Source organism: Idiotropiscis lumnitzeri, chromosome 8 (assembly GCF_059441095.1).
Source record: "Idiotropiscis lumnitzeri isolate Australia: NSW breed Sydney's pygmy pipehorse chromosome 8, RoL_Ilum_1.0, whole genome shotgun sequence".
NCBI classification, from domain to species: Eukaryota; Metazoa; Chordata; class Actinopteri; order Syngnathiformes; family Syngnathidae; genus Idiotropiscis; species Idiotropiscis lumnitzeri.
In genome coordinates this window covers 11,372,154-11,392,545 of record NC_142398.1, presented here as the reverse complement: position 1 = coordinate 11,392,545, position 20,392 = coordinate 11,372,154, and the positions used below count along the sequence as shown (strand labels likewise).

The window sequence follows — 20,392 nt, the reverse complement described above, 5'->3', positions numbered from 1 at the left end:
ATTATGTTTGCTGAGAGCGCGACTCTCCTTTTTTTTATTCTTTTAAATAATTAGAAATTATTATTATTTTTAATTCTACCCTAAGTGAGCCTTGGTGTTAAATGAGATGTATGTACAAAACCTATTTAAATGAGTGATTACTAATTTAAAAAAAAGATCTGAAAAAAAATCAAATGCCAAGCAAAAAATAGATTGAAAACATTGATGTGGGTTTTGGAGTTAAAATTAAGTAATTATGTTTTAAATAATCCTAATAATTCTCATTATTGAAAAAAAAAATAACTCCAAAATATCTACAATGGGATTATGTCCTTTTTGAGATGTAATTAGAATGTATATATTTTTTTAATGATACAAACAAATAATGTAATTTAATTATTTTAATTATAACATTTTAAAACAAATAATTGAATAACACAAAAACACAGATTTCTTTTTTGTGTTTGATTACAAAGCATATTTATGTGATAAACAATTTTGAACATTAATAAATGATTGAGGAAATGTTGTTTGGAAGCTGAATTAACAAAATGAATTAAATTAACAGATCCTATGATTTGTGAGGGTATCTAATACAAAACAAATATATTTGTATTTCTCGTGAACAAAGACCAAATTCTAATATATATATATTTTAATATCAGAAAACAAATTACATCCCAGCTCATAAACAGATTTTTTTTTAACTCCGTATTTGCTGGACAAAAACAAAAACAAAACAAAAAAACAAGGTCGAAGACACATAGTTTAACAATGACCATTTATTCACACACCATTGAGGCGTTAAAACATGTGATGGAGTGCTGGAGGCTGCTGGTTGGCTGGCTGGAAACTTTAAATAATACATGAGGAGTACAAACATGTGTGCAAGTGTGTATAAGTGTGTGAGTGTCAGCCCGGTCCGTAGGGGTCAAAGTTCAGTCATGTTAATTTTTTTTAGATGTACAAAATTCATTTTTAAAAATATAAACACACAATGGTTGTTTGTTGCAATTAACGAAGATGCTTTTTGTGCGCATGCGTCAAACATACACACTCAAACTTGCCAAAAAAAAAATACCCCAAAAAACTGAATCAAACAAAGGACTTCGGCTTAGTACAAGCGTCACATGTTGGGAGAATAAAATAAAAAAAAAAATTCAAATATTCAAAAAGCACAATCACACTCAATTTGTAGTGCTGGAGGATAGTTCACACACACACGCACACACACACATCCTAAAACAATGATGATCATCCCTCCCTCACCCAAATGTGTTTTAAAGCTGTCATCTTCATATTTGTGCACAGGAAGTCCACTCACGCTGGTGCCGTTTTTTTTTCCCTCCAAAAGACATCACATCAGATGGTGCACGTGAATAATTTTGGAGTGTGCGTGTATTCATGTAAAGACAGACAACAAGAAGCTTTTTTTTTTGTGCTGATTTTTCCATGTTCCACTGGCTCAGTTCTCTTTCCCGAGAGTCTCTGCAGTGTCCGAGTAGAAGAGGGAATGTGTGTGGGGATGCTGACGGTGTGTGTGTTCTGGGGGCACTGTGACACTCAAGCATGAAATAGCTGGAGAGCATTGTGAAAAGGGAAAAGAGCATTGCATCAGTTTTTTTTTTCCAGGGGGCATTAAGTTCGAGTATCCCCTTTCGCTCTCTAGTCCGAAAGGTGAGTTCGCCATCCAAGAAGCGTCACATCGCACACAGGCCCGCTCACACAAAGGAGGAGAAGCCCGTCACGGGTGTGCGTGATCCGGGCGGATTGGTGTTGGGGTTGGCGTGGGTGAGCGCCGGCTGCCCCGTGGGTGTGTAGACGCCGCCCGCGCTGTGCTGGGTGACCACGGTCTGGTAGTACGGCTCCGAGTCGGCGGCGGCGGCGCACTCCTCGTAGCTGAACGGCGAGCCGAGCGGTTTGAGGCTTTTGGGTTGCCGCTTCCATGAGTTGTAGTACGTGGGGTCACTCATGTAGTGATTGACGAAGGAGTGCTTGGGCTGCTCGTCCTCGTAGTCGCTGTCCGTCAGCTGGAAAAGACAAATGGTGTATTGTGTAGACGGTATATTTCCAATGAAACATCATATTAAGTGCTGTACTGTATGTATGAAGGCCCGACTGATATGGATTTTTTTACGTTAATGCGAATCCAATATTTGACATAAAGTTTTTTTGTATATATATATATATATATATATATATATATATATATATATAAATATATATATATATATATATGGCATTGGTCAGTCTAAATGTGTGGGTATTATTTGCTCCATCGAAAGTTGAAAATGGCTGCCGTTCTTTTACAATGCAGTGTTCATGGTTGAGCAAAAATGATGTTATTTGAGTCTCCTGAAAAGTGACGATTTGGGAGGTACGAGGATTCCACCCGAGGTCGGCGATATACTCAACAAATTGAGAAGCCAGTAAAAAACTTTATTGTTCAAATATTATTACATTTATTTTAAAAGGGGGATTGGTAACAAAAAATGCTTGCAATATGTCAACATTTTTGACTCGTGTTTAGCACCTCTGCGTCACAGTAAATAAAACCCGCATGTTAACTTAACTGAAGACGCTCAATTTTTTTTCGGTGTGAATGTGAGTGATAATTATTGTTTGTATATGTGGTTTGCAAGTGATTGGCAACCAGTCTGGTGTCACGTCAAAAAGTGTTCCTAATGGAGGCCTGAACAGGAGCTACCTCGGACTCGGAGACTTCGGTGGGTTTCTCAGTGAGCGTGGTGCTCTCCGTCAGAACTGCTCCGTTGTAGTTGTTGCAGATGTCCTCATCCGAGTAGTGAAGACCGCCTGGACTAGGTCTGGGAGGTGATCTAGAATGGAAATACATGAAAGTGAGAAGCTAAGTATAGGGCCCAAAGGAAAGTCTGTATCTGTGTGTGTGGACAGCTGGGACCAGCATGATGTGAAAACAATTCTCATTACATTTTTGATTGAAGCCAGTTCAGCTTTTGTGAAATGCTACTTATTGTCAACCACCCATTATTCCCATGTTGTTTTGCTTGTTTTATTGACTTTTCAAAAAAAAACCTTTTGATTAAAAGTGTTGATTTTTAATGAAAAATATATTGAAGCTTTATAATAATATACTCAGGTTTGTGGAAAAGCCACAGGTGAAAGGTCTCAAATTCTTTTCGAATTATGTTTCCATCTGCCACTTAGTCAATTATTTTGTATAATCTTTGAAAATATTGTTGAATTTCCAGGAAGGGCTGATTTTAAAGTCGCCCATAGGTTTTAGAATTGTTTATTCAACCCATCAGATTTGAACTCCATCCTCACTGGGTCTGCTGGCCCTCGATGACATAAGCATTGTTCCATCCTCTGGTTGGTCTGAGCAAAACTAGTAACAGCCTTCTTTGGCTTGCAAAACAAATCTGTTGTGATCTGCGTACATGAATAGCATTTAATTTATCTTTGTTGAGTATCATGTACAGTACGTTACGTCAGGAGATAAATCTTGATTCTGAACTGCTCTCGATGAAATATGTGGCACCATCGTGTGCTTTAATATTCAATGCGAAGTATTGATTGTTTTCAAAATTGTGGTGTGGTCGTGGCGGTTTTAAGAAGTGGATTCGGCATGTGCGTCTGTGAGATTGAGTTTGTCATGGCACCTGGTCCCGTTCTTTTTCAGGAAGGTGTTTTTGGTGTTGGTGAGCGCTCTGCTGTTGAGCTCCAGAGTGGTGAACCCTCCGTTGTCCAGAGTGACCGACTCCTCCACCGAAGACATGTGTTTGCCTGGAGGACGACAAGAGGGAGATGGAACAACTTTAAATAAAACCAGCATCCACACTAATTATGTTTGCCGTGCACTTTAGTTGTTTCGCTCAATGCAGTCTGGCTTCATGCGTGTCTTATTCAAGGGTTTCAAACAGGATTTTAAAGAAGGTAAAGATCCAAACTATAGATAAGAGAGAATCTGAAATAATATGTTTGACAGTATATATTTGACCTCTGTTCTAGTAGTAATTTCACTTTATGGTCATATTGAAACTTCTATTTATTCTTGTACCAGTATTTCATGTCAGGATCACAGTTCGAGGAAGAACATTTGACATAGTAGTCGTAGTAGTGATATGTTGAAATACTTTTTTTCAATTATTCTTATAATCCCTCAAAGAGTAAATCAAAGTTATTATGATTATGTTCTCACTGAATTATGAGACAAAACAGACATTTAAAGAAAATGTACAATTGAAAAACAGAATAGGGACATCCTTGGAACAAAAATACATAATTGTAGACAAACAAATAAAAAAATATCTTGCTCATTAATTACAATAACTACCATTTTGGCCACCTAATACATAAAAATGAACACATTTAGTGCTGCTGTAACACAATCATTTTGTGTAATAAACTGATGAGAGAGAGAGTGTGTGTGAGTTTTTGTGTCGAAGGGATCTCTCACTAGAGAAGTAATTCCACAAACAACCGCCTAACTATGAAATGTCACATTTGCAAAAAGTCCCAAAACAGTGCGTTTGTAGCTATAATAAGTGTTTAACTCCAGGCACATTATTATGCAGCGCTAATAATGTACTGTCTATCTCCTCAGATTCACCCTTGAGTAGACTTGCTTGTTTACTTTTTGTTAGAAAGAAAATATAGTACAATAGCTGAAATAGTTTCAGCCTTAATTAAAAAGCTATTCCCTTCCCAGAATCTGCCTGGAGCCTTATTCAAAATAGCTCACAAGGAATATATTATATATATATATATATATATATATATATAATATATATATATATATATAATATAATATATATATATATATATATATACATATATATATAATTTATTTTTTTTCCTTGCTTTGTTTTGTCTTTCGACTGACATGCTTGAGGGCAGCATTCATCCTTGAAGCCTGCAGGAGGTGGAACACAGATGACCTTGATTATCTCGCTCTCTCTCAGGCTGCTCCGGGCAATGTTACTTTAAATGCAGTCAACTTTTTGGAAGAGTACAACCACACACCCCCATTTAAAAATATGAAAGGAATTAATGTTTCTAAATGAATCTTGTCATCTTGTATATTATGAGTTCGTAGAAGGTGTCCAACTGTCATTAATGAGCTAAACTTCCTGAACTGAAGACATTAGTTAAAAAACTCCCGGTACTTCAGTCCATTTTTTTAATGTATCTGTACTGAGCTTGAATAATTATTTTACAGAAGTCTTCCTGCACTTGAAAACATGTACAATAATGCGTTGACTTACAAGCAACATAACTAAAGCGTTTTTGAGATACAAGCAGTTCCCAGGCCAGTTTATGTTTTGACTTGTGAGCCAAAATTCAAGCAGTAGATATTGACAACAAACTCAACTCAAGCAGAAGTATGGTGGTAAATAACTGTTTTGAAAAAGAGGCTCCTAGTTGTTTATTGCCAGGCCACTGTCAAAGTAAACATAAAGCAACTGCACAAATCTGTCTTTGGGGAAGTGTACTCATGTGATGCTAACAAAAAAAAGCAAAACATATTTTGACTTCCAAGATATGTGAGTACTTTTGCCACCTCTGTTTCCAATTGGTGTTACCTGTGCCACAGGCCTTGTACTTGCTGCTGTGTCCATGCAACAGCAGGGCGAAGACCAGGATGAGAATGAGGATGAGGCCCACCAGCGCCATGACCAGCAGGAACCACCACTCCTCGTAGAACGGGCGCTCGGACAAGGCTGGGGATGCATAATGGATTACGTGATTACTCATTACATGAGAAAGCGTGAATTATGAGAACCTGATTCCACTCACACGCTTTACCTATAATATGTGTGTATGCGCATGTGTGTGCGTGTGTTTACCAGCGAGCGCTGCAGAGGGCGTGCTGGGGTGTCCGAAACCAAAGCGGTTGACGGCAATGACTCGGAACTCGTAGCTGATCCCGGGTCGCAGGCGCTCCAGTGGCACCGACACAGACCTGGTGCTGGGAGACAGCAGTCGGATGAACGAGTCCCACACGCCCTCGTCTACCGAGACACAGAAAAGAACGAGATGTCAACAAAAACAGTCAACTAAAGGAAATTAATAGAGCAGCTGTTCTTGTTTTATTGTAATCACATTCTCAATCAATTACAATTTTTAATCACAAATTTTTGACTTCATTATAACTCTTCCTCGTAATTCTAAAAAAAAAAATCTTTGTTGTAATATTATGACTTGATTCTCAAAAAATATACTGTTGCAGTACTTTGACATTAAACTTGTACTTTGTGTTGACATTTAGAATATATTCTCTTTTGTAATATAAATTTACTCTGGAACATTAGGACTTCATTATAAAGATTGTTTGGAGTTATTCAATACTTATAATACGATAATATATAATAATTAAAAATTAGGACTTTTTCATAAAATTGAAACTCTTCTATATTCATAATGGTGTGACAGTTATAATAAAAAAAATAATAAAAGAGCAGGGCAGACCGTCCTGGGGGCGGAACGGTCCGGTCCCATTTTTTTTTTTTGGGGGGTGGGGGGTAAATTGTAACAAATTTTAAAAAATGGCTCGACTACGCAATGCCGGTGGTGGATTTTACCAATGAAATTGTGTGATGTGGTCACGAGGTGGCCAAAAGTCCATCTCAACCTACTCGGCGAAATTGGCAAACGATAAAAATTGCCTCCGACAGCGTCAATAGCGCCACTCAACTGTGCGTGAAACGACGGAGACGAAGAAGAAGAAGGAGACGAAGAGGAAAAGGGGGCGAAGAAGAAGAAAGGAAACGAAGAAGAAGAAGGGGGAGGAGAAGGACAGGACATAAACAAATAGAGAAAACGGAGGGGAAGCTCAGAAAAAATGGAATCATTTATGACCAAATCGAGCAACAGCGCGAGTTCTACAAGTGATGTTGATTGCGATGAGAGACCCAGCGGCCCGAGCAGTGTCTGCTCAAGCACACCGGCGAGTGACGCCAGCAGCATGTCGCCGCTTGACTGTCCGCTGCTGGAGCAGTCGGAGGATTTTGAAGTGGAGACTGACTCTGGGAGTGGGGACCGAGAAGAAGCCATCAGGGCGCTAAAAGGCTATCTGGAGAACTGCCAAAAGTAAGATAAATACATGTTAAATAATATTCAAGTAAGCTACAGTTTTTTCGCCGTTACTCGTGACGACATTTAACAAATAAAACGCTCTAGCATGAAAAAAACGTACCCCCCCCACACTCGCCTTTTTTTTAATACATTTTTTAGATCTGTCACAGTGCTGTGTGCCTCGTTTTAGATATGATGATTTTTATGCAGTATTTCTGTTGTTTATCGCAGGCAAACAACGTTGGGTAGATTGTCGTCCTGTCGATTGTATTCTTAAAATAAAAAAAATCCCAGACCCATTAAATTGTTTTGAGTGTGTACGTGGTTGTTGTCAGTTTTCTTTACTCTATAAAATCATTTTTATTTTTCAACAGCATGTAATGACGCCTTCTACTTGGTGATAATCGTCGCTAACGCAGAGCGAATTTTACTCTCGCGGTAGCATTTGCGGTATATATGGCGTGATTCTCGCTCTTTCGCGAGCAATTCGCGGCAAAATATTGCCATGTGGCGTGATCTCACGCGAATTACCGCAAAACAACGGCATGTTGCAGTTTACTTCCTTTTAAAAAACAGTTTTCATTCACATTTTTGCAGATGTTTTTTGAATTAATAATGTCACGTGCCTATAATATTTTAATTAATTCGCGGGGGTAAGGGGGGGTGGATGTTGCCTGTCCCAGCTATCTTCGGGCAGTAGGCGAGGTACACCCTGAACTGGTTGCCACCATACAGGCTCACACTCATATGGTCAATTTAGGGTGTTCAATCAACCTGCCATGCATGCTTTTGGAATGTGTAAGGAAACCGGAGTACCCGGAGAAAACCCACACAGGCACCGGGAGAACATGGAAACTCCACACAGGAAGGCCAATCGATCCCACAACCTCCACTGTGAGGCCATCATGCTAACCAGTCATTTTTTTTTTTCCTTTAGGTTTTTCGTCTTTTCAAAGTTCTTGAAAAGTGAAGGCACAGAAAAGAGCAAAGTGCACACTGGCAAGGCCAAGTGTATGCATCCGCTTTGCAAAAGCACAGGTGTAACCTACACCTCACTTTCTAGGTCGCATCTTAAACGGCACTATCAAAACGTGAGTTACAATCTTAACATTTATTTTAATTATTAAAATGTTAGACTTTCCTATTTAGGGAAAAATGAACTAAGTATAAAATAAGTTGTACAATTCATTCTGAAAATACTAATTTAATAAACAGGATTTTTACGATTTATTTTTTTGTTTGAATAGGTGCACCCTCAACAGAAGCATGAGCTCATAGCTGCACTGGCTGGAAACAGCAAGCGTGGCCGTGTCCACTCCATGAAAGAGTATCCTTCTAAGAGGCGCCAGCTTTTGTACGTATTCTTAAATAACCTTTCAACGAGTTGAGCACCTACTCGCCGCTCCCCACCACTCAAGTTCTTCCTTATGTAGAAAAGCACAGCACACAAAATCAGATTTCACACAGAAGTAACTGGCACACAATTGTGAGATGTGCAGAGTAAAATTTCATTGTTGGTGTGTACCCTCCTATCAAATTCCCATTCACGCATGATTTTCATTCCACAAGTATGCCCTTCGTAAAATGACTGGCCATTATAAAAGTGCAGGGCTGAACATGCACACTTTGCAAAACATTGTAGACAAGGAGTAACTTGAGTGGACTTTGCAAGTTCTGTAAAGGGGAGGGAACATGCAGCAGAAGTGGAAAATGCTGGGACTACAAGAGTAGACATTTTAAAATGGATGGCCGAATGTATTCATCATGCTGCTAATTTAATTAATCATTGTTTGCAAGCAGATTTCTGAAATTCTTTTTAAATTGTCTTTTACAGGTGGTTTGTGGAGACACTTTCCCCGCTCAGCCTTTGTGAACACCCATACACCGCCAAGATGTTTGCCTACTTCAGTCCTCAGTTCCAACTCATGTCCAGGAGGACCCTGGCGAGGGAACTGGATGAGCTGATGGAACAGGCCAAGGTGCAGCTGAACAACCTGCTCTACAAGCAGAAGTGGGTGGCAACCACTGCTGACAGCTGGTTGGTGCACAACCGGTAAAATAACATTTATATTAAGAAATATCAATTCAATTGTTTATATTGTATGTATATGCCTATAACAATTAAAACATTGTGTACACCTTTTCAATTTTTAATACAATTTAATATTTCCACAGTTCCTTCCTGGGCATGACTGTACACTGGATAGACCGGCTCAGCTTGAGGAGGATGAAGGCAACCTTGGCATGCAAGGAGTTGAAGGTAGAAATGAAAATGTATCATGTTTCAATTACATAGTGTGAGGATAAGCGGTTTGGATAATGAAAGGATGGATATTTTAATATATTGTAATATTGATTTTAATGACTTCACTTAGGTCCTGGTGTATAATCCCCAAAGATAACCAACTAGTGTTTCTCCCAGGTCAGCCAGACACATCAGCTACTAGGAGAAGTCATCCATGACATCCATCAGGAGTTTGGCATTGTTCATAAGGTGGTAGCGACTACCACAGACAATGGCGCAAACTATGTCGCGGCATTCAATGCCTTTGGGGAACAGGAGAGGGAAGTGGTTCAGGAAGAGGAGAATGAGGATGAGGAAGTGTTTATAGCACAGCCTTGCAATGTCCAAGAACAGCTTGATGCCGCGGATATTGACGGCAAATCCCAAATCACTCTGCCAGCTCACCGCCGCTGCTGGTAAGAAATAGCAGATTTGAAGGATTACAATTTCTAAGCGAGGTGCTACCTCATAAAGAACAATCAAACGAAAATGTAAAGATTGTCAATCCAAATAAATACGAATCCTTAACTTTCTAGTGTTTATTTTTGTTTCAGCGTTCATACCATGAACCTCATGGCGACCACTGACATCAGTGAAGTCAAGGGCTGGAGCAGGGGGAACACTCCCTGGCGCAAGGCAATTGCCAAGGCCCAGTACCTCTGGAACCTTCAGGACCGGACTCCTGTTGTTGCCAATAAGATCGAGGAAGCCGTCAAGAGGAAGCTGACAACTCCTGTTGTAGTTAGGTAAGGTATTAATTTTTTTAACACTTGGAGTCCCGACATTTTCCACTTCTGCTCCATGCCTTTACAGAACTTGCAATTTCCAATCAAGGTATTCCTTGTCTACATTGTTTTGCAAATTGTGCCAACTCAGCCCTGCGCCCAGAGGTTTCTGCTGTTTGATTTAGTCAAGAGTTGTCCACAATCATCTGTTTTGTCTTTTGATTCAAGAAGCATTTTCAATTTGCCAAGATACACACCATCAATGAAATTGTACTCTGCAAATCTCACATTTGTGTGCCATGGTGACTCCTGGGTGAAATCTGACTTTGTGCAGATTGTGCAGAACAGCTGTGTCTGAGGGGGTGTGGAGGGGCTAGTCGGTGCTCAACTTGTTGAAAGGGTACTTAGGAATAGAATTTGGGGGTGTGTCATTTAATGACTTTCGGTGGGGGGAATCTGGAGTGAAGACTAAAGTCTGTTTTTTTTGTGCGTTGTCTCTGTAGGTGGAATTCCTACTTCGACAGTGTGAATATGCTGCTGAAGGCGATGGCTCAGCCAGAGCGGATGGAGGCCATCAACGACATCATTATTCACCAGCCCAAGGGCAGGGCTGGAGCACCAATTCTTGATCAAGACATCAAGGTATGAAAAACACATTCATTTCATTAATGAATTATAAGCGATGGGAAAAATTCGCAAAACAAAAAACGTTTCAGGGCAAAATGCGAAGTTTGGCCGCTGGTAGGATTAGTCGGTCGCGCATCTAGTTTCCTTTTGAACTTTTCAGGTCCTGACAGAGTATAGGGATGTGATGAAGCCTGTGGCGGAGACCCTGGATAGCCTGCAGGAGGAGGACAACGCCTACATGGGTGTCCTCCTCCCAACGCTCCTGGTCTTGAAGAGGTGGCTGCTGCAGGACCAGCAGAGGGGTGACCTGCAGTATGCCGAGTCCCTCATCCAGTCCCTTCTCAAAGCCTTTGACGAAAGGTGTGTATATTATGTTCTAATAAATGTTACTGTTTATTTATAATATTGTTGGTGTGTGCGCGTGTATGTAGATATAACTTACCTTGTGAAACGGAGATTTATCATTAATTTATAGGTTTGGCCCCCTCTTTGAGGACCAAGACCTACTCATGGCCTCTGCCTTGCACCCCTCCTTCACCCCTACCATCCTGATGAAGATCGCCCCTAACCAATTCAACGCCATCAAGTGCAGGATCCTCAGGGAGCTGAAGGCCATGGTGCGGCCGAGGGAAAAGCAACGGGCAGCCAAGGCTCAGCCTGGTGTAATGAGCCACCAGCATCGGGTTTTCCAGTAAGGCTTTTTGTAAATTGTATATTCAAAACTTCGAATATAACTATCTGTTCTTCAAAATTGTTGAGTTTTTCTGTCTGTCTATTTCACTAACCCAATGATGTGCCTTCCTGTGTGGAGTTTGAATGTTCTTCCCATGCCTGCATGAATTTTCACCGGGTACCCCGGTTTCCTACCCCCCCCCCCCCCCCCAAAAAAAAAAAAAAAACATGGTTGGTAGGTTAATTCAATGAACACAATTCCGGTCCTTCAGTGTAAGCGTGGCTCTAGCTTGCCCATGCCCTCATGGACTTAAAACTAATGATTCTTACAGGGAGCTGTTTGGGGACGATCAGGATGAGACATCCCAGGATGTGGACGACGTGGATGAGGTGTTGAACGCCAGCATCCAAGACTGGAAGCCCAAACAGGAACCGCTCTCCTGGGCCCTCTTCCCATACGAGCACAGAGAGGCGTGGGTGGACTTATTTATGAAATACAACACCCCACTCCCGAGCTCCGCTGCTGTGGAGAAGGTTTTTACAACAGACGGCGACATCCTGCGGCCAAAGAGGACCTCCCTGGCTAGTACCTGCTTTGACAAGCTGGTCTTCCTCAAGGCGAACATGTCCCTATTGAGGTACACCAACTAACTTCAAGTGGCAATTTGAGGAAAAGGAGAAGCAGTGAGGGGTGAAAAAAATAAAGACTTTTTGTGTGTAAAGTGGTCCATACTGTTTCACAAGAAATTGTTGTGTGATGTTCTGTTCTACAGTAGTTTACTGCTGGGATTCAGAATAGGGATTCGAGTGGCCGTGTGTATAGTATTAAAATATTTACATAAGCAGAATAAAATCTTGTAATTCTGTTTTGTGTACTGGCCCTTAAACAGAGTTCAACTCTGCTCACTGTGTAAGACAGCTAGCCTATGCGTGGGTGTGCACACAAATGTGTCAAATTGTTAACCTACTTTGGTTAGACGAAACACCACCATAATGAGCCCATAATAAGGTAAACTGATTTGAATAGTAGACAACTAATGAGGTTTAAATAAATCTCTGCCGTTAGTATCTTTCCTGCGGCGGCATTACGCAAAGAATTTTTATTTTGGGAGGCGGGCTGACAATTTTTATGAATAAGGTGAGGCCTTAGGGTGAGGGGACTGACCAGCAAAAAAAAAGGTCACTTGCCCAGCTCTGTAAAATATTTTCTCTTGTAATATTATTTATTTCTATGACTAAATCAATTTAATTCTGGTTCTATTACACTGAGGAACAAAAAGAAAAAAATTGTTGAGTTAGATTTTTATGCTGATTAAAACTTAAAGTGGCATGCTGATTCCAAAATTGTTTTCAGTATTTTTTTCTCCACGTCTTACCAGATGAGCAAAATTCCACTGATTAGCTATAGTAAGACTTGTCATCTTATAACAATTGGACTATCTCTCTACTATGTGGCAACTTGTTTGTGCACCCACAAATGAGGCAATTCAGTGCGGTGAGAGGCGTGTGCAGCTCCCAATAGGTCATTACTATCAATATCTACAAACAAAAAGCTCCCTTAGAAGGAATTAACAGGATCCATGCAGGCTTTTCGCTTAACCATCAGCATACAGTTGTACAGTAACTTCTATTTTGTTTTATGCTGTTTTTGTTCGACTTTATTCTAATTTCTCAACGTCACTTATATAATTACTACAATCTCAAAACATTTGATATTTTTGCATAGTTTGGAATACATTAATCCTAACTATGAACAATTGAGAAAATTCAGCCATTCAGCCGGGTTGCGTTCATCAATTCATGAACATGTACAATTTGTACTTGATTGGCCTGAGCTCTTGTGCAACTCTGGAGCTGTAAATGTAACGATGTTGATTCAGTTTACAATTCCAGTCGGGATCCCCATAATAGTCTACAATTTACCACCGCCATTAAATCATTTGCCACTGATGATCACGCCTCTGATAGATCAGCTCATTACAAGCTTGCGGCTGAGCTGATTAGCTCGGCGGGTGTCAACGACTCGGGACACAGTGCTGTTAAAAAGCCAAAAAGGACAGAGCGTCACCTGAGGGACGAGACTCGATCACGTAGCCGCTGATGGGTGCCGCTCCGCTGTCGCCCTCTGCCCAGTGGATGGTGAGGGCGGACGATGCCTTGGTTATGGAGATCTCCGTGGGCGACCCGGGTGCGCCTGCATGGCCAAAAAGGGAGAGGCACGCGCATTGGATTAGATTGTTTCGCTCGAAGCTTGACCCAAATAAAAGGTTGAGGCTCGGTGATTAATCAATTTGAATGATTCTAGTGTTTCACCTGCGGTTCATCCTTTCCACCCACACCATTATTGCAGCTTTTTAATGTTACGTTACTAACCTTCACTTCCAGACATACAAGACACAAAAGGCATTTCAGACAAACAATCTCTTACGAGTTAAGTGAATCATTTTTTTGAAAAATAAAAGTCGTAATTTACAGTTGAGGGTAGGAGTTATTGTACAGATTCCAAACTGTGTTCGGATAGTTTGCAAAGCAGAGGGAATCGATAGGATAATCAATTCCCAAAAGATACACGTATATAAATATATATACATATACTGTACATACAGTATATGTATGCACAATGATTTTTCTAACTATAAATGACACATTTTTTCATAATTTGGCTAGTCCTGCAATTTATTCTGAGAATATGACTAATCGTGTTGACGGCAGTGGACGACTTCTGGTTCCATGGGAAATTTCTGCCCCCAACTATGGAAATGCTTTCCCTGCGTCTATAGCATGAAGATAAGCAAGTGGCGGTAATGGACCAAAAATAATTGTGAACCTCCAAAAAAAGGTAGACGAAGGATCGGAGGAAGAAGACAAAGTAGTCGTGGTGACTAATGGGTGACATATCGCTGGTTGAGCATGGAGTATTGGATCCAGGATTCTATGTTTGGCCACAACCAGATGCGTTTAAAAAAAAATAAATTCTGTGAGCGTTTCAATTCCAACCCGGACTCGTTCAGTGCCGTGAACAAGATTAGAGGACGAGGATTTTGGGCGCCAGTGTGAACTCGACTTTTTAAGGTCTCGGTTTGTGTAAAATAAATTTCCCCCAAAAATGTGACTTCTACTCCAGAGTGACTTTAATATGTTTTTTTCTTCTTCATGATGTATTTTTTATCTCTGGAGCGTCTTAAGATCAGAAAAACACGGTTGTTACTTTAAAATGCCAGTAACCAGTTATAATAATAATAATATAGTATGATTTAATTCTTTAAAAAATGTGTTACAATCAGTCAAGGTCATTCTATCTTTCGGTATTAACTTTAAATTACATAATTTGATAAGCAACCCAGTGTACACAAACAGCCAACATAATTGATGCTCGCTCACCTTGGACCGGCTCTGCAGTGAGGTTTGCACTAATTGGGGGTCCGTAGCTGACTGTGAGGGCTTGGACACAGAACGTGTATGTGGCTCCTTTCACCAGATCTCGAACCTTCAGCCACCGCTGCCAGCTGCCTTTCACGTCCACCGTCACCACTTTGCTAACGCCTGCTTGCACATGGGTCACGTGTGTCACGTGTGTGTTTTCAGCGCTTGCACGTTTACAGCATGTATGCGAAGTACCTTGCACCGGAGCGGTGGGCTGGTAGATGACCTGGTAGCCCTCCAGCAGGCCATTGGGAGTTAAAGGAGCCCCCCAGGAGACGTTGACGCTGCCTCCCGTCACCTCGGAGAAGGAGAGGTAGCTCGGCTGGCCGGGGGCTGAAAGATTACAGAATCATTATGAAATGTCTCCACTATAAGGCAAAAACAGGACTGTGTGTATGATTGGAATTGGGGGGAAAAAATATTTTTTTTTCTCTTAAAATAGAGACTTTGCCCCATGATAATACAATTTTATTCCTGTCCAAGAATAACTTTATTCTCAAAATATCATCACACTCACAATCACTACTAGGAACAATTTAGAGTGTTCTATCAACCGACCATGTATGTTTTTTTCTAATTCTTTCCTCCTATTAGCTAATATTATTATTCAACCATATTCTTGCAGATATGACTATAATATCATATAAATATGCTTTTTGTTGTTATTTCTCAAAAGTATTCTTGTAAATGGTCTTTTACTTGTAGAGTGCTTTTCCACCTATTTAGGCCCTCAAAGAACTTCACAGTAATGTCACTTCTCCCTGCTGATGACGACCACTCCACCAATGAGCCATGCCGTCCCAATGATATGTAGTATTCCAGACTTTATTCTCAAAAGGTAACAATTTCTTTTTAATATATCTACCATATACACTTTTAATTAGAATGTACTCCTGTTATTAAATGCACTATGATGATATGATCCTAAAATGAAGGATTTTCTCATTATTTTATTTAGATTTAATATTTTGACTTCATGCTCATAAACTTAAACGTTTATTAATATGTATTTTTTGTAATCTTTCAACACTATTGTTGTAAATCTTGGATACTATGTCATTTTTTTCCTCATTAAAGTGCATTTTTTTATCTTGTAATATAAGAACAAAACAAAAACAAAGACCATATCAACGGCCCGTACCCGACTGCAGGGTCTGTGCACCACGAGGGTCGCTGGGCGGTCCGTCCCCGGCCGTGTTGAAGGCGGTGAGAGTGACCAGGTAAGGCGTGTAGCTGCTCAAGTTGCTCAGGTGCACGCGGGTGTCCGGGACAAAAATCACCTTCACCTTCTCCGTCTGATTCTGTTTGCTCTTCTGCCAATAGTGCACCTGCCACATGAGAGGAGCTGTTAACAACCTTGACTGAGTCTTCCACAGCCCATTTGTTGTCTCCTCTCCTCGCTGCCCCACTTGACAACAGTGCGAACTGTTTACTTTTACGTTCTCTGCTCTTGGACGCCACCAAACAGTGACAATGCTGTTTAACTAATAAGAGGAGGACGGTGCTGCTGTACGCTGATGTGCAGACTAAAGCTCTGTTAAATTGCACATTTTTAACCATTGTTTTACATGAGGCACTCAGGAAGGCCGACGCTGAGATTCAAACTGAACCTCAAAGCTGTGAGGCTGATGTGCTGGCAACTAAATCACCGTGCTGCCAAACTTTCTCAACCTTTGCCAGTAATGAAGACAGAAACGCTATTTTAGGCTCGAATGAAACAATCTCTCTTATGATGGAAGCCGTATGCTTTTATCCGCTCTCAGGCATTGTTGCCAATGGCGCGTTAATGTCAAAATGTAATTTATTTTTCCAGACTGGAGCAAATGTAAAGCTTGGATGAGATGTTTTGGAGGAATATTGCTTCTCTGGCCCTTTTGGCTCACATGACGAATGACAGCATTGCTTTTTGTTTTATAAGATCCATAGTGGGACCTTGACTTACGAGTGCTCACCAAACGATGAGGTTTTCAAGGATGGAGCCATCGCTTGGTCATTTTTTTGTTGTGAGCCAATACAAGTTACAAGCGCGCTTGAGATAATCAGCCACTTGAGTGAAGTGGAAAAACAGGAGAGCAGAGGTTGCCTATGCGCTTTCACTCATCTTTTGAGTTGTGCACTCAAACATGAAAATAGAAAACGGGAACACGCGTAAAGAGCTCCAGTGAGCCGAACTCATGAGGAGAAGCTCACACTCAAACAAACCCATCATGTACTGGATGTCACTCACTAGGCCACGCCCCTTAAAGATGGAGTTTGATATTTTTCAAGTATTTTTTTTTTTGTCAGATTGATTAAAATGATCAGTCTACATTAGTAAAATGATCTGTAATTGAAAGGCAATATCGGACACCGTAAATGCGCAATGCACTTCGACTAAGCGGCCTTTGGAATTCATCTAATGTATTCACAAAGGAATCCTCTCACCCGTAACACAGCAAGTGCAACTTCACTCCTTTGAACCACTTTAGCAAAGCCCAACACACACTGATGGATCCTCGCTGCGTGTAAATGAAATAAATGTAGGTGCTAAGCGGCAGCAAATAAAGGCTCGACATGGAAAGTGCTTAGAAAGTCATGGTTCTATCTGCTTCACACTAATTGCAACAACAGTGCTGGCTGAGCCTCGTGCATTATAAATGAATGATAAAGGAGAAAAAAAAAATGGAGCTTGTATTCACCAGAGCTTTTAGAGTAAGAGAATAGAATCAAAGGAGATGTGACAGTACATTTCACTTAGTTGGTTTATTTTTAGCTTTAGTTGCGCTAATTCAAAAATGCATGGTTATGATGCAATACAGTGTTGAGCATATTTTATTCTATATGCAGAGGTCAACTCAATTCCCTCGTTGAGATTAATAGTTTCTTTTGTTGCATTTTTAATACAGAAAAAGCAGTGAATTTCAAAATCTAATTATTAAAATTTGATGTAAGGGACGGTAAATAAATAAACTGGGTGTAATTAACGAAAGGCAAGTTTATATCGATAGAGCACTATTCAGGTATTTTGTCCAAGACAATTCAACATGCTTAACTAAAAACATTTCATTAATTATGTCGAAAAAAAGACACTATAGCACGGTCATTCTCAATTCTTTTACACCAAGTACCTGCTAAAAAAAATACTGAGCGCTCCTACTAGCCTCAAAATGACCACAATTAAAATTAGTCGCTGAGTAGGTCAAAGTGTTCAGGAAAATTAGATTATTGCAAGCCATTGTTCCATGATGCACAGTTGGAACATTAACATTGTGGCTAACTACAGGAAAACTGCACTTAAATTCAACTGAACTGTACTTGGGCTTTTCAAGTCATTAAAAATTCAAAATATTAATTAGGTTCACTACGTGTGTGACACGACTTATGCCTTTTTCCACATGTCATTAAAGTTAATAATTTTTTTTTCATGCTATCAAATCAAAACTACTCAAGTAGTGTTTTGCCAGTGAACATCAAGAGTGTCTAGTAGCCAAAACTGAAAACCAAAGCACCGCTTGTAAAAGAGCCAAATGTGTTTCTCCTAATGGAGTGCAAACTCCTGTTCAGCATTCTCGTCTCTTATCATTTACAGGCTCAGAGGCAGCCCCTTAGGAGAAGCACTTGAGGGCAGCACTACACCAGCAGTCTCCAAGCAGACCGACTCCATCAGCACAAAGAATGGTTTGTGATGGAAAAGTTACAAGTGACAAGCCTTGCTTATCAAATCAACTATTTCCAACCTTGGATAATTTAAGTGTTTGAATGCAAAGAGCGAAAACCACATATGCAAAAAAAACAAACATCTGATTTAGTCATATTTAAAAACTAAATAAATATATTGTGGAATATGAGTTAAGCAACAAAATCCACCCAATTTTAGCCATCACAGGGGGCGGCCATTTTGTCACTTCTGTGGACTGGAAATGAAATCACAGTTGCTCAGAGCCCAGCTAACGACCAAACATGACTCAGCGGTTTTCTGAAGCTAAACCATGATTGGCCATTAGCTGAGCCCTGAGCAACTGTGATGTCATTTTCAGCGAGAAAAGTGACAACATGGCCGCATTTGGAAATTTCACGTTGTGAACAAAGTAGTTAGTTCTGAGTTCTTTGTTTTTTGTCGTGGCCCCGGTTTTCCTGTGTAGTTTACATATTCTCCCCGAGATGGATACTCCGGCTTACTCCCACGTTCCAAAAATGCACGTTAGGTTCACTGAAACTCAAAATTGTCCATGGGTGTAAATGTGAGTGTGAATGATTGTTCGTATATAAGTGCTCTGTGATTGGCTGGCAACCCCTCACCCAAAGTAGGCTGGGATAAGCAAGCAGATAGCAAAATAGCAGATGAATGTCCGTACATTGTTATTAACAACCTTAGTCATAGATATCAATGTTTGTACTTTGTCACCAAAGAAACATGATTGTTAAATTTCAAAACAGCTCATGCGATCTTCCACATTGTTTGTAGTCAAAAAGAAGAAATAGACAAATGGTAAGGCAGCATGATGATGATAAACAAGTAATAAGGTTCTAAAAGCTCATTAAGCGTCGCCACGGTATTATAAATCATTGATCTGTGCGCCTGATTCTTTGTTGATAAGCACTCAAGAGTGTGTAATTTTGGCAATTGATTTTTGCTGAGAGCTGCTATTACCTGATGACTTTTCTATCAATGTGTCTAACAAGCCCACCAGGGCTTCGTAGTTACCTTGGCTAGAAGAAAAAGTCTCTTCTCCCCTTAAAAAGAAATATTCCTTGTGCGCCACCTGCGGTCTGAGCGACTATTAGCACAAGTCAGAAGCTATCAATTCATTACACATTCAGTCTTTGCTCCTATTTCGCTGCACTTAATCTGCTTAACCTCATCGCCGTGTCCGTCCGTCTCTGACACTTTGATGCACTCCCCCTAATCAGGATTCTACAGGGACGCCACTCTCATCTCGTTCCTCCGCTCGGCAAATATTACATTCCTGTCTTTCTTCTCCATTGCACCTCTGCTCTGCTGCAGAAATCAATGTGTCCAAAGCGGGACAGATAACCTTGTGTTTGAAGTACTCAGAGCAGAAGGAGGGTGGGGTTGGGGGGGGGGGGGCTTTGTGGGGCTGAGCAGTGATAGTGAAACCATTTACGTCCATTCCTCTAACTTAATTCTCTGCCCCTCTACAGGACACTTGAAGGTGTAGCACTGCCACAGCCCGAGAAACAATGACGTATTCTCATACAGTATTAAAACTGTAATGTGTGTGTGTGTGGGGGGGGGGTGTGGGTGTGTTTGTATGCTGCTTTATGGGCACAAACACACACACACCCCCGCACACGCACACATTTGCTTTTGTGCCCCTCACCTTGTATCCTTGGATGAGTCCATTCTGGGTCTCCAGGGGGGGCGTGTCCCAGCTCACTTCGAGGCTGGAGGGAGACACGGCCGACACTCTGATGGACTGGGGGGCCACTGATGGAGCTGTAAATGAAACGAAAAGTGAGACGTTACACCAGGGGCACTCCAGGTTTTTGACTTATTGGGGGGACATTTTTGCTTGATGACACCACCATCATCTTAATGCAAATTAATAGCCAACAGATGCATTAAAAAGTAACAAAATTTTGGGGAAAAAATAGACAATTATATTATTATTATAAATAATAATAA

At 40.6% G+C, this 20,392-nt stretch overlaps 2 protein-coding genes across 3 annotated transcripts in view; one reads left to right on the top strand and one right to left on the bottom strand.

Moving 5' to 3' along the window:
• Positions 1-513: 513 nt before the first annotated feature.
• The window catches only part of sdk1b (sidekick cell adhesion molecule 1b), a 285,070-nt gene continuing 265,191 nt past the window's right edge, over positions 514-20,392 (bottom strand). For both annotated transcript variants that reach the window (XM_088302023.1, XM_088302024.1), the window contains 10 exons: positions 20,088-20,203; positions 15,908-16,094; positions 14,962-15,099; positions 14,725-14,886; positions 13,412-13,537; positions 5,808-5,972; positions 5,544-5,681; positions 3,621-3,744; positions 2,687-2,816; positions 514-2,009 (listed from right to left, as the gene is read on the bottom strand). In XM_088302023.1, the coding sequence (XP_088158149.1) occupies positions 1,701-2,009; positions 2,687-2,816; positions 3,621-3,744; positions 5,544-5,681; positions 5,808-5,972; positions 13,412-13,537; positions 14,725-14,886; positions 14,962-15,099; positions 15,908-16,094; positions 20,088-20,203 (1,595 nt within the window). In that variant the 3' untranslated portion in view covers positions 514-1,700. The remainder of the gene's footprint in view (positions 2,010-2,686; positions 2,817-3,620; positions 3,745-5,543; positions 5,682-5,807; positions 5,973-13,411; positions 13,538-14,724; positions 14,887-14,961; positions 15,100-15,907; positions 16,095-20,087; positions 20,204-20,392) is intronic.
• Positions 6,643-12,065, top strand: LOC148332149 (uncharacterized). Its single transcript, XM_088302025.1, has 11 exons — positions 6,643-7,050; positions 7,973-8,126; positions 8,283-8,389; positions 8,870-9,088; positions 9,211-9,295; positions 9,458-9,735; positions 9,874-10,065; positions 10,548-10,686; positions 10,832-11,031; positions 11,147-11,362; positions 11,676-12,065. The coding sequence occupies exons 1-11, from the start codon at positions 6,803-6,805 to the stop codon at positions 11,992-11,994; spliced, it is 2,157 nt and encodes a 718-aa protein (XP_088158151.1). The 5' UTR covers positions 6,643-6,802; the 3' UTR covers positions 11,995-12,065.

Excerpts from the sequence above, each read along its gene's own strand:
- LOC148332149 (XM_088302025.1), top strand. The coding sequence starts at position 6,803 with ATGGAATCATTTATGACCAAATCGAGCAACAGCGCGAGTTCTACAAGT. Across the intron at positions 8,127-8,282 it reads TTAAACGGCACTATCAAAAC|GTGCACCCTCAACAGAAGCA; the intron begins GTGAGTTACAAT and ends TTGTTTGAATAG. Across the intron at positions 11,363-11,675 it reads CACCAGCATCGGGTTTTCCA|GGAGCTGTTTGGGGACGATC; the intron begins GTAAGGCTTTTT and ends TGATTCTTACAG.